Source organism: Strix uralensis, chromosome 17 (assembly GCF_047716275.1).
Source record: "Strix uralensis isolate ZFMK-TIS-50842 chromosome 17, bStrUra1, whole genome shotgun sequence".
In the NCBI taxonomy this organism is placed as follows: Eukaryota; Metazoa; Chordata; class Aves; order Strigiformes; family Strigidae; genus Strix; species Strix uralensis.
The window spans coordinates 9,518,087-9,532,524 of NC_133988.1; the positions used below are offsets into that span (position 1 = coordinate 9,518,087).

At 41.2% G+C, this 14,438-nt stretch overlaps 1 protein-coding gene across 1 annotated transcript in view; it reads left to right on the forward strand.

Moving 5' to 3' along the window:
- The window catches only part of LOC141951373 (uncharacterized), a 34,809-nt gene extending 23,032 nt beyond the window's left edge, over positions 1-11,777 (forward strand). Inside the window, exons 3-7 of the mRNA XM_074887493.1 lie at positions 2,629-2,680; positions 2,781-2,883; positions 4,145-4,308; positions 8,228-8,473; positions 9,104-11,777. Of these exons, the coding sequence (XP_074743594.1) occupies positions 2,629-2,680; positions 2,781-2,883; positions 4,145-4,308; positions 8,228-8,473; positions 9,104-9,841 (1,303 nt within the window). The 3' untranslated portion in view covers positions 9,842-11,777. The remainder of the gene's footprint in view (positions 1-2,628; positions 2,681-2,780; positions 2,884-4,144; positions 4,309-8,227; positions 8,474-9,103) is intronic.
- Positions 11,778-14,438: the final 2,661 nt, after the last annotated feature.

Here is a 14,438-nt window from a genome sequence, read left to right on the forward strand (position 1 = left end):
AGGTACTGCAGTGTGCCACGGGAGATGTAGCTAGAGAATGCGCTAAAGACAGACTAAGATCCCCAGTTCTCCTAACTAGCGCATCTCTCCAGACACTGTGGGAATAGCTCTGAATAGAAGAAAAAAAAGAATCTCAAGTTTCCACCAAAATTGTTGACTGAATCTAGAAACTCTTATCCTTTGTGTGTGTTGGTTTTTAACAGCAAATCAAATTGTTCCGTGGAAATCACTCACTCAATACCCAAAGTGTGATGAAGGAAGAAAAAGTTAAAATGGGGACATTTAAACCTGTTACCATTTTTTAATCCTTATTTAAACTTTGGGAAGAACAGGACTCTTCCTTCTCTTGTTCTCACTTATTCTACCATACTCACACAGAAAACATCCTTGACGGGGCCACCTTTCTCTCCCTTTGGTTTGTGCTGCCAAACTGCAGTGTTGATTTCAAGGTAGTTACAGTGTCTGCTAACTATTCTAAAGCACAACATTTATAAAAAATGGCAAGGAAAGGAGCCAAATGGATGTAAGGTATTTCAGTTTCTTAAGGCAGAACTTGCCCTGTCTATCCATAGTTTATCATAGCTGTCAGTTGCTGAGACTTTTAAAATGAGTATTCCATCTTTCCAGCTTTGTCCCAGAGAATATGAATATCTTATAAATGGGACAGCTGTATACAAGCATCCAAGGAACACATTTTTATTTGTGTTTCTGAGAACTCGAACATTTTGTTTGTTAAGTCATGCTAAAAGTTCAAATAACAAACCCAAAAGTGAGACCATCTAGATAACTAAAAAGTCTGGGTTGCCAATACTTGGTGTTCAGTGTGGAAGAAATATGTGCTAAGTTATGTTTTCTTAGAGGAGAACATTTCCTTTGTGCTCTTTAATCCCTGGGCGGGAATATTTTAACAAATTTGCTTGTAACATGCCAGTTATTTGAAACAAGAAAGTTTCATAGGAATATATCAGATTTGATTAAACTTTTGTCATGGGTTTTGTCAAGAAAGAGTTGGGACAAGGCAGAGAGATTTAAAAAAATGAATGCAATGTGGAGAAAGCAGGGAATTACACATAGTTCTCCCACCACCTACCTGAATGCATTGACCACTACGCTAATTCATTATCTGGGGGCATGTTTTGTCAGGTCACTCCTGCTGAAATGGTTCTGGTGCCCAATAAGAGCTTCTGGTGTGTGTATGTGTGGAATATTTACATACACATTTTCCACTCTGAAGTATTTCCTACTTGGTTTGATCTTGCTTGATAAGGCAACATCACTCTTACTCGGAAGCCTTTCCCTGCTCTCCCTTCCTAAATCAGTGCATTGAGGAAGAGCCTTCCCTGCTTTAGTCCTGTGCTCCCCTTAGAAGATGAAGTGGTGGCTGATGCCATTGTACCTCCTGGAGTAACAGCTATCCATCCAGACCTCTTCTGGATTAAATTCTCAAGTGCCAGCTCGCTCTCCTCTTTTTCTGTAGTCTTCTCTGTATTCACTAGGAATAGCGCTAGGGGCACATCATGGTTTTTTTTCTCCCTCAATTCACTTGTCAGTCAATAAACATTTTTTAAGAGATCCAATGATACGGTGAAGGAATGAAACCCGCCATGCCCGAGATGGAGCAGACGCTGGCTCCCGGCCAGGCTCATCAGGTGGCCTCTGAGCCCCCATTCTCAAAAACAAACAGTGATAAAATGGGGACTGGAAACTTGAAATCTTGGCTTCAACACATCACTACCAAAAAAAAAAAACTTGCATGGAGGTGAATAAGTGCCAACCCCTCTAACAGGAAGAGGATAAATGCCAGCCAACAGCAGAGATAGGGAAAACAGTAACACAGGTTACATCCTATCTGGTCAGTGCCTTAATGCTCCCACGTATCTCTGTACTGTCCCAGGGAGAGCTGCTGTGCACAAAGACAAAATACACTTCCTTCCATCATTTTTGCATTAATTACTGCCAGCCTTTCTTTGTGACATCTTTAAGTCTTATTCATCCAAAAGTAAATAACACTAGTTGTTTCATAATCTCAGTTTTAGTAAAAATGTGGAAAAAATGGGTAAGAACATGCTTTTGTCTCCCTTTAGCCAAGGCATGTTTACCCAGTAATCATCTGCCATAGCGCCGTCTTTTAATAAAACGTTCATACAAATGAACAACATCTAATGGTCTCTGTTGCTAAATATAATCCAGCATGCAATATTGGCTACACAGATGAAATACTCTAACAGGGTAAGAACGATGTTACTGCCTAGACCAAAGTCAGGATTTCAGTCCCACTATTTAGTTACTGACGTGAAAGAGCAGCTGGTGGGGTGGGATCTTGGTGGGACTTGGTAGAGGTTTGAACTCTGTTCCTGCTTTTGCAGTGATCATGGGAAGAAGACGACAAGTCCTTCTCTTCTTTAGCTGACTTTCCACCACATGAGCATATTATTTTCTCCCCCGGCTTAACAGGCCTTGTTGCCCTGAGTCTTGGCAAGTATTCTGGGTGCTCCTGTGGGCAGGAGAGCTCATAACCTGCTGGGTCCACCTCGCAGGATGAGCACAGCTGAGACTGAGACCTTCCCTTCTGTGGATCTTTAACTCACTCGTGGGTTTGTTGTTGCTGTTGCTGTCTCTCCTTTTCAGGCAGAGAACGTGCCCCAAAAGGAGCTCATCCAACGCATGCAGTGACCAGGAGGTTAGTGCTAATGGCTTCAGCAATTTCTCTTTCTCTCTTTCATATTGGCTGTTGCACTGTTTATCTGACGATGTTTACTGGGGCATGTTCTGAGTTGTAGAATGGGATCCAGAACTCCGCCGTCGATATCAATGAGCTCCAGCTGGTGGTGCCAAGTCGGGAGAATGAAAACAACAACCACTCTGTCAGCCGGGAGCAGGCGGGTAAGCACGGGGCAGTGGCGGGAGCAGGTCAGGGCACCCCGTAGCCCCCGGCCAGTTAATCAGATCGTTTCTTCCTTGCAGTCCTCCTCGCTGTCTCGCCCATGCACAGCTGGAGAGCCACTTCACAGCAGAAAGCCTTTGTTGTGGGAACTATTCCTTGCTGCTCTCCCGCCTGGCTGGTAGGGTAATTCCCCTGGCAAGGAGCACACACAAGTACAGTTCCAGGATGCTGCCAACAAAAGCTGTCATAGCACATGGCATTGCAGAGACACTGGGTTAGCAGAGCAAATGTGTTGGGTTCAGGCTGCTACAAACAACTTACAAAGATCCATAAACCATGGAAGAGTTTCACCTGCCATGTGCCTAACCTTGTCTGGAAAGGATGAGTTTTACAGTGCTTACATTGGCTTTGGACAACTTTGACTCTTGGAGCTAACTTTTTCTGAAGAACTTCATGGATGAGACTGCTTTACATGACATTTACCTCACAGTATGTTTCAAGCAAAAGAGACCCCCAGCTGAGCTGCAGATAATGTCACTTACTGCAATTTTGAGTCAAAACACACGAATTGTATCAGTGCCCCTTTTGGCTGGTGAAGTCCAACAGGGAGCTGCTTCATGTTGTGTTGCTACACACCATTGGTTTCCCACTAAACCATCAGCCATTACACACAGGTCTCCCACAGGGATCTTCCTAAAAAGCTAACTCTGTGCTCCCAACCACGTCAGCTTTCCATCTCCTGCTTTGGAAAAGTCATCGAGAAGGTTGTGGCCAGAGCTCTCCTGGTGTGGACCAGATGGACAAGCTTTGGGGACACATGCACACACGCACCCCTGTGGCAGTCCTGGAGCATAATGCTGCCTGTAGGAGCAGCATTGCTAGGGTTCAAGCAAAAGCACAGCTCCCAATATTAACAGGGATGGGTAAATACAAATAAAGAATGAGTTGAGCAAATCTGCAAGTTTCTGATCTGCAGCACAATCTTGTGTGTTTAGTATCAGGGATTTCAGTGTGGGTCTGTCTTTATTAGAAAGCAGACCCAGGGGTGTTCCTCCCCTTCCCTTTTGTTTTTAAAAGCTTGCAGTTTCAGAGGAGAAAACTGTTGGCTTGAATTTTGTTCTGACTGGTGTGACTGACAGACAGCCAAAGCCTATTCTAGATTGTCTGGGGAGAGAAGGAGGAGGGTTTGTCATGGAGGAGTCGGGAACAGATGTTTTGGACTCTTGTAAGCAGTCTTTATTGATTTTCTTCTTTACTCAGTCACTTCCTGCGGAGGCAGCACAGAACGGTCTCCTCAGGACACTGACCCAGATGTGCCCTCCTCCGTATCCGCAGTGACCACCGAGACTGGGAGTGATGAAGTGTTTATTATTTCTGCTGGACCTGGGGCCAGCGGCCTGAGCTTTACCACCTACAGAATACAGGTAGGAATGCTCTTCGGCATCTCTAGCAAGCCACTGGATGCCCCTCTTGGACAGCACTTGTCATATCTATCCATTTATGCTTACTGCCCACTTTGCAAGGAAGGGAGTGACTGAAACAGGCAGTTCTTCTAGCCCTCGAGCTGAGCTGCCATCAAATGATGTGGGCTGTGATCCTTCAAGCCACTATTTTCCCAGCTTTGAGAAGAGCAAGGCCAGAATAGGTGATAGTGCAGAGCAGTAGGACCAGCCCTCAGAAATATGTTAATTGGCAAAGATGATGTTCCATTAAAAACATCACTTGTAGCAACTGAAAGACCTGCTCCTGACCACCAGTACCAAGTGGTCAGGGAAGTTACTTGGCTCCTCAGCTCGTCAGAAAGTTATTTAACTGTCTCACCAGGCTGATGTGAAAATTAACAGTGTATGCTCCAAAGAAATCAAGCACTTTAAGTGGAAGCACTGGGGTCCTTTCAAACACACACAGAGAAACCTGAGTCAGTTCAGTAGGTTCTCTCTTATTTTAGCTCTTTCCCCTGCGCTCCTGGTCAATTATTTGTTTAGAAACAGATGATAGCTCAGAAGTCTCAGGTCTGGCTGCCACCTCTTCAACCTTGAGCGTAGTGCCTGACAGAGCACATGCATTACAAGTCTATGCATACTAAAGCCTTTCCCAGGTCAATACTTTCTTCTCCACTACCCTCTCTGTGGAGGCCCCCCCCCCCCCCATGAGAAGAAACAACCAGCACAAGAAGCTCACATGCCCCAGGACAGTCCATATAATATTTTTGTCACAGTTCACAAAACAAAAGCATTCTGTATCCCTGCACTTGATTAGGAAATTAGCTAGGAGGCCAGGCTAGTCAGGATTTTCCTATGCTAGTGTAAGACATGTGCTAAGCTTTTCATCCAGTTGACCATGCTGATTAACAGAAAGAGAGAAAGAAGGGAAAACAGCTCTGGTGCCTTTCCTTGCCCAAACACCTTACCTTCTGCAGAGCAGGACACTGGGAGCTGTTTCGGTGCCCAAGCTGGACACCCTTGAACACCTGCACTCCCTGGACTTCTTACCAGTGGAGAGAGCTTCACCTGGTGGCAGTCACACACAAATACAGCTTCTAGACAGAGGGAAAACCCCTTTTCCTTCTTTTCCCCACTCTAGTCAGAATGAACAAATACACTTAAAGAAAAACATTTCTATTCTGCCATCCCTTCTGCAAGCAGTCTGTGAGAGAAGATTTATATATATATAAGTATATATAAATAAAATACTTAGTGTTAAAAGAGTTCTAAGTGAAAGTAGCCCAAAAAATTAAAGTGATTTACCACATTATTCACTCAGGAGGCACCTCCTTCTCAGCAATGTCCATGCTGCAAACAAGTGAATCGATTCTCTCAACCAAATCTCTTAACAAGCAGAAAACCTACCCAAGAAGGGTGAAAGGGCCTGTTTAAAAGCATGGGGTCTTTCCGCACAGCTGAAGACTATCCTCTCCAAGGAGGGTGGAAATTGAGCACAGCAGGCTAATTACAAACCTGCACTCACATGGGATCTCTTCAGGCTGCTTGAGTTACGGGGGGTTACTGGATGTTAGAAATAAACATGTTAATGGTTTAATTTCTAAATGTGTATTTTTAGGATGTAAAATGCAGGTGGCCAGCCAGCTCCTGACTTTAGCCTCTGAGTCCTGCAGTGGGTATGGTGCATAGTTTTGTGGACCAGCATGAGGCAAGTAGGATGAGTTATCCATGGGTCCGTAGCCACTTTCTTAGCAGGAGCTAAGAAGTTATCCTCATGTGAAAAGATGTGTGAAATCCTGAGCCTTTATGGTACAGTAAATAACACCATCAGACTCGGGTCACCCCAAATGCTCAACTAGAGAAAGCAAGCTATAAGGAGCTTTCATTTAAAAAGTTATCCAGATCTTTTTACTGAGAAATGGTGGCTGGCCACTTGGACTTATGCCCCCCAGTAAGTGTGAGCCTCAGCTCTGCTGGGCGGGAGCCAGTAATAAAACGGCTTTTGCTTTTTAACTTTTAAAATCCATTTGAAGAAATCAATCCCATCAGGCAAGAGCTGGGAGAGCAAACACATGTCTCTGTACATGGACTAGTGTAAGGAAGAGGAGAGCAGGATGGCTTTCAGATGACTTCTGAGCTATCCTCCAGGAGGGTCATGGCTTTCTAAGGCCCGTTTGGTTTAGGTCATCATTGAGCCTTTGTCTAACTTATAACTATGACCTCTGACTTCTATTCAGACATTACAAGTTTCAGATGCAAAGGTTTGAGTAAAGAGTATTATCATGGAGGTTTAAGAAACATTTTTTGCTAAAACATTTTCAAAATCTAGAAAATACATTATTCATCTTTGTAGTCACTTCCAGTGTATCTATCTCAAAACCAGTGGCTAACTTTTACACCACTTTGGAGGTACTTATAATATTGGAATAGTAAATCCCAAGACAGCCTGAAGAGGCTTCTGAGGAGAAGACAGCTGGCTTATAAATTTATAAATAAAGATTGTTACTTTAATGAAATCTGAGACTAACAGCTTAATACTGAAAAAAAACCTTATCCAGAGCCTGAAACCTCTCCCAGATTCCTACTGAGATTTTTCTTCTGCTGTAGTAGCTGATTTCTTGCTTCTCTGCCCATCCATTTCCAATATGACATTTTAACTAAATAGTTTCTTTGATTTGAAGAAACTTGAGAGTTTCAGTTTCTCAGAAATAACAAATTACAAGTTTCTGATTTCTCGTGACTGTTAAATCCAGGACACTGTGGGATTTATTTCAGACTCTCTTTAAGGACTATGTAAACTTTGGGAATGTGGATTTTGCATTCTTCTCATGACAACAATATTTGCACAGCTGAAAATTAAAAATACATATAGAGTTGTGGAACAGGAGGCTTGTATAAATAACAGGTGAAGTATTAGTAAGAACGAAAGGAGATTCATAGGACAGTCAGGGATTCTTCAACTTTTCTGGCTCTAAACCCACATAAATATTAAGGACAAAAATTATGATTTTAAATGCAACATCGAAACATATAAAGTAAGTATGGAAGAGATCTTTAGAAGCTGTCTCTAATTCATTCCCATGTCAGATCAATTCTGCTTATACAGAGAGCTGGTAACAATGGTTTAATGTGGTCTCACCTTCCAATGATGGCAATTTTACACCTGTTTGGACGTCTTGTTCTACTGGTAAAGCATGTTTTCCACCTGCAAAGCATTTTTTATGTGAACTGAAAATCTCCTCGGCTCCAGTCTGGGTCTTGTGCTTCTTGTTCTATTCACCACAGACACCTAGAAAAGATTATTCCCTTTCTCTTTATTTTTAATTATTTCTATTTTCTTAATTCTTCCCTAACACAGAATAAAACGAACCATTTACTTCAGTAAGTGAATTACTTCTGGAATCATGCATTTTTGAGACTTCTGGTTCTCTCATTACTTGCTTCTGGATTTCTTTCAGCGGGCCCCGTTCCCCTTGAAGCTTTGTTTCCCTAGACAGACACATCTGGAGCCTTCCAAGAGCCAAGCAGAGTGGAAGACTTATGTTTTATCCAGTGAAGTTTACTACTCTGATCTGTCAGATATCTCCAGCAAACTAAAGCTGTAGATCTTTGATGTATTTGGTTAGTGAGAATGGTACAATTTTGTTTCTTATGTAACTGAAATTTCCCAATTCATTGTTAAATCTGAAACTGGGGAAGCAAAGTAAAACTTTCATCCATGGAAGCCAGCGAACTTCAGGCAGCATGCTGGATGAGCAATGAGAAGTTGCATTCCCGTGTCTTGTCCTGAGAAGAGAACCACTGAAGAAATCAGTCTCTTGCACTAACTGCATATTTTTAAAGTGGTTTTAAAACCTTTTGATGAAAGATGCTGTAAATGACTTTTATTTACTCTTTTCAGGACAAAAACCTAAAAAGAAGTGTCACAAGCCCAGCCTCTGTGTCTGACTGGCTGACTTCTAATCACACAGCTGCAGGAGCAGATGCTGTTGAGAAGGGGAATGTCCAGCTGGAAAATCAGTGTCCCAGACAACGCACATGGAGTGCCCGCACTTTCCATGACTTCCTGGCTCCAATACCACAGCTACAGAAAAAATGGTGTAGCTGGACCACCAACAGTCCCTTCACAAAGCTGGTTGACAACAGTGTAAGTCTTGCAAGGAGGGGAGGACATGATGGTCAGGGTCTGTGCCTCAGTACCCCCAGTTGCTTGTTGATGGGACACGTTTTCCCCTTGGTCTACTGCTTTGCCTCTCCAACCTGCAATGCGATACACATTTCAGTCCATCTTGCTTGGTGTATGGGAAACTCTTCTGCCTAACTATATTGTAATTTATTCAGGCTTTCCTGAAGTGCTAAGAAGATGTATTTCCCAGCAGTTAGCACCTGGTTAAGAAATGATCCCCAGACCAGAAAAACATGAAAAAATGCCTTCAGACTACATTATCTCATTGAATGTTCTGACATGTACCTTTTTTCCCCTGGTTATGCCTTAAATTCATTTTAATTGAGTTATTACTATTGCATTGTGAGGAATCCATAGGTGTGGGAGGGATATCTAGTTCTTACTGACTGTAATCACCAAACCAACAGCTTGTTACAAAGCTAATAGAGAATGTTTCTTCTTTTTTAAGGTAATAACATAGGTTTTTGCTAAAGAATGCATCTCACCTCTGACATAACCAGGAATTTTTACTTGTAGTTCCTTTGAGATCAAAGTTTCTCAAGAAAGCTGCTTTTCATGGCATGTCTACTAATTTATTATTATTTTGCACAGGGTTTTCCTACAGCTGCAAGATCCCAAGGTGTCCCAACTAGAAAGGTAATCTCAGCCACTGAGATAGAGGGAGCATCAGAGACCATTTACTCTGATTCATCTGCCAGTAATGCCTCATATCCCCTCACTCTGTCTGCACAAAGGCAGAGGAAGCTAAGCTCCTGCAATTTGAAGAAATCCAGGTTTGGGAATCCTTATTTTGGATTTTTAGCCAGTTCCCCTGACAGCAAACATGTGAGATCCTTGGATCCCTCAAGACATCTAGGGGCAGCATCTTCAGTTAACAGCCAAAGCCCCAAAAATCTTCTAGAGAGCTCCAATCCACTGAAAATCAACTTGGTCAATGGTTCGAAAACAAAAGAGCTCATGGTAGAAACAGATAAAAACAAACCGGTTTTTGTTATTTCTGAAGAAGGGGACGATCAGCAGCCTCTGGTCCTAGCAGAACATCTTAGTCAATGTGGAGATCATCTGCCAGAGCAAAATGCTGTGTATGTTCCAGCTGTGCCAGATAAACAGCCAGTGGTTCTGACTGTTGAGGGGAAGAATTCTGCCAGCTTCACGTCAAATCTTCCCCTTTGGGCAAAATCCCCTAGTTTATACAAAGGTCACGTGAAGGCCCCTAGCTCTTCTAGGGACCAGCAGAGCTCATCAGCTGTAGATGCTACTACTACTGAGACCCCACAGAACTGTGATACCCTAGCTGCTCCTACGCTATGCCAAGCTTCAGTCCAGTGATGCCCTCAGAAAGACTGAAACATCAGTTCACAAAAACAGAGGCAACAGGGACATGACCAGAGTGGAAACTGTGCCAAGTAGATGAGCATGGCAGTCATAGATGGATGCAACTCTGTTAAGAGCGGTCTTTGCTTCCCACCCATTGGGATTGAGATGACAAGGATACGTACCATAGCAGCACAAATGCCATCTTCCCCCTATGCTCATTAACCTCATCTCTATTCTTCTGCATGAAATTTTGATGTGGTTTATACAAGAAAGCATCCTCTGAAAAGGTACTTCAGACTGCAGAAAACCTTTTCTGGAATGAGAAATGAAAGTCATCTGAGATGGTTACATCGTGGTTTATATCTGAAATGTAAATCAGTCCTCTGTTACTGTGGTATCACTTGAGTCTTTCTGTTGGGAGCTATGAGTTAAATTCTGTTTATAGCTACGCCTGTACAATCCAAGCCTTGCCAAGCCAAGGGTAAGAATTCAATCATGCATGTTTGCGTACAGTTTTGTAAACTTAATTTTAAGCATTTCATAACTTCTGCACTCTAGCACAAGGTTTACCGAGCATTAGCATCTCTAATATTAAAGACCATGATTATCTCATATCCTAACTCTTTAGAGAAGTGTACAGACAAGCTGAGCAACCCAATACTGGATGCTAGTTCTATAAAAGTCTGATGTAGCTTTGTCTTTATTAGAGCTACATAGGCTTAAAACACCTCAGTCCACCACATCTTTAAGTGGTTCCTCATGGCAACAGGAGCATGTGTACAAAAACATTGAAATACTAGGAATAGTCTTCAGCATCCAACACTTGGATACTTGCAGCTGCTCTTATCCTATATCCACCAGCTATTTATTGCTGGTAACGCACATTGACTAGAGAACTATTTCCCTTCCTTTAGCAGGCAAGACTTAAAAGATAAAATTAAGTGGGGCAAACTTTGAGTGCTCACTTTCTTTAGAAATGAACTACTAAGTGGCTGTGCCTCCCTGATTACAGATCCAGGGCATTCAATGGAGTACTGAACCAAAGGGAAGCCTGCTAGTCCTATTGCCTTTAATAACCCCATCAGTATTTTAATTGCCTCCCAGTGATATTTTCCTATCTTTGCAAGAGACTCCTGCATGTTCAGCCCCCAACTTAGATTTTTTTTTTGCTTTCTTAAATGAAATAAATTCCCTAAGAAGCTGTATTTTGCAGCTGACACAGCACATTGTTTTAAAGCAATGTTATATCATAAAACAGGTGTCAGAAGGAAATCTTCCATACAAGTCTTCCCCTATATTAGCTACAGCGTGCATCGAGTTATCTTAATCCTTCTATGTGAAGGCATTTCAGTCTGATTCCTGAAATATTTAGCTGAATTATTTATGATTTCACCTGCTATTACACTTCCATTTGCCACCTATTAATGTCTAAGATAGGCAACACAAGATTGTAGGGTTTGCCTTATATTTTGTGTGTATGTTTACGTGTCTACGTAGACATAGAAGCCTCGCATCTGGTAGTGGTGGAAGCAAAAACATATATGCCCTTTAGCAGTTGACTCAAACACGAGCATCAAACAAGTCTCCACATTTGTTATTACCAGACTGGGTTGAGTAGTTTTGAAGCACAAAAGTCTGGCTCCAAGTTGGGGTTTTTTTGTTGTTGTTTTTGCTGTTGTTTTTAAATTAATGCTACATGATTCAAAGGGAAGAGTTAATATATTTATGATTTAAGAAAATATTTAGAAGTCTTTAGTACTCTAATAATAACTTCCACTGCATTAAATTCATATACATTGTAATTCAGTCAGTGTTCTGTTAGTACATTTCTAAAGATTGAAGTACTAAAAATCGACTTTTGAAAAGTACTTGTGTTCAGTTATTGACAATAGCTATATTTGAAGGGCTGGAAAAAGTGGCTTTTTCAATAAAAGCGTGTTTAACTCTTCATTTCTACAATGTAGTGACATTTATTTTGCTTATTTTGCTGGAAGACTAAGTTGTACAGGCATTGCCTCAGAGCACCAGTCCATCGCGTGGTGTACACCAGCACAGCGACCTCCCTAGCAGTTGCTGCAATGGAAAGAGCACAAAAGCAAGCTGCTCCATTCAGTCAGCAAACGTGAGGATTAGATCCTGTTTGACTTCTCCTCAGTAACCTAGTAGATAATGAGGTGGTTGCTTACACCAGCTGCCTCTACTACCTCTCTGTGTAACCAAACAGATTTTTCTAAACCTGTGAAGACTTAACACTGTGTACCTCTTCCACTATTGCCTGCTGTAGTGGTATATAGCCAATTCTACACGGGACACTAAATCAGGTATCCTATGTTCAGCACGGACTATATACATATATATGTCTCAAGAGAGAGGCTCTCCTCTTGAAGAACATGCAATATTGAATGATGCTGCTTATTCTTAGAACAGATGTGGCTGATATACCAAACTATTCAAAGGCAATGTCTTCTGCCACCAGAAGACACTGAAGCCTGATGCCTAACTGGTGCATGCTGCAGGTACACAAAGACCAGCCCCTCGCTCTTGGTCTGCCCTGAAGAGCCCAGAGTACAACACACAGGAGACATAAGCTTAAGTTCTTGACTTGACTTTTGAAGTTCATGGGTTTTTTAGGCAGATCACTAAAATTAACTGCTAAAGAGGCATTTGTGTTTTATTTTGTAGCTTCAAAGAACTTATAAAATATTTTCTTCCTCTTACAGCTAAAGGAGCCATTTTGAAATTCTGCTCTTTTTTTTTCCTCCCAGGAACAGAAACAGTTTCCACCCATACTCTTCAAAAATTCATGGCTCAAATTTAAGAAATTCTGAAAGCTCCAGGCAGAATAAAGTGCTCTAATACTCTCAGCTGTAAATATTGACTAGGATTAGTTTTTAAATAGTATTACTTATGGCATTTATTTTGTTGCTAACGGCTATATTACTTCTGAGAGCTATGGTGCCACTCTCTAATGACAGAAAACATCACAACTCATGCATGGGCTTGGCCTTCAATTTTACCTCTGTGGTAATGTAGTCAGTTTACTGTGCTATTTTGCATACTGTAACTAAGCAGCAAATGGGATAAGCATGCTAAACACTTGCTGAAGAGGAGGAAAATAATTTCAATCACAATTGCATGGGAAAAAATGTCAAAAAATGTTATGGAGCTAACAAACAGAAGGAGTATTCTTTTCAGTAAAGTTGGATTTGAATAATATCAGCTTTTTTTAAAATTAATTATTCTGGAATATACTAGACAATCCCTCTAGCCAATGTGTTAGGTTGAAAAGGACAAAAATATGCGGGCATTCCCTATTTTTTTCTTTGTAGAAACAGAGCTTCAAAATAAAAGCTTGAAGCTATGCAAGCTGACAAGAATCCTGTGTGCTAGGTTTCTTACTGTCAGGTGGTTAAAATGGTTGAGAATGGAGACTCAGTGGGAAAACAATCCAAAAGATTTCACATGCAGCTTATGCATTCTAACTTTGAGGATTCAGAATAGCATTCAGCAAGAAAAAAACATTTATAACTTCTTAGTGGAAACACGAACTGAGGTTTCCTCTCAGAAATCTAACCTTTAAGAGCAGTTGGTTAACAAAGCGTCCTACTCATAACTGTTTGGGGTTTTTTTGGTTTTTTTTCCATGAGAAGACCACATGACCCATAACAAAATACCTTTGACCCAAATCGTCCAGTCAGTTATTAGATTTTATTCTAAACAATTGAAGATTAATTTGGATTGCAAGGAAAAAAGTCCTAAGCCAACACTTACCTAACGAAAGCAAGCAACTGAAACTCAGCAGCCCTGAAAAGAATACCCAACAGAGACCAAATATAGCTTCAACATATATTCGTGGTCTGTCTAGAAATGTCTTTGATGTTAAACCTCATATGGCACACTTAGCATTTTTTAGAATTCATTTCCTATGGAAACTAATGAGCTTAAGGGTGAAATTACCTCATTGAAAGTCAAAATGGTGAAGTGTGAAGAAAAGAAGGATGACCTGAAAAGCAGATTTAGAAGCAATCTTTGCATATTAAGCATTGCTGTGGGAAATAGTATAATTAGTTTTCTTCAGAAGTTATTTCTTGGAACTGTGTAAGTGGTATTTCAGCTCCCAAACATCATGCAGAAAGAACGTTAGATAAAATAGGTGGAAAAAATGCAAAATCCCCACACATTCTTTTTAAAAATCAAGAGATCCTTTTCCTAACTTCCAGTAACACAGTGTTGGTTTATTTTTAGAGGGCAGACTGTACAAAATAAGGCCCCCTTCCAGCAGAAATTTCCAAGAGGCCATAAGAAACCATATTTTCAGAGCATAATTTAGAATTGAGCATTCTCTTCTTAAATGCCTAAATCCTTTTACTTGAATCAAGTTATTTCCCTAAGCTCTTGCTGTAGGCTAAACCATCTGCACTACACAGTTCTACTGAAGACTAGAAATTGATACAAAATGGATGTATTTTGTTTGCAGAATCGATGAGCTAATGATTGACCTGAGTGTCAAATACCAAGATTTTTCTATTAAATTCAAGGAAAACAGTTCAGAGCTTAAACACAAATTATCCTACAGTTGCTGATTCAAATACTTCAGACACACTGCGTG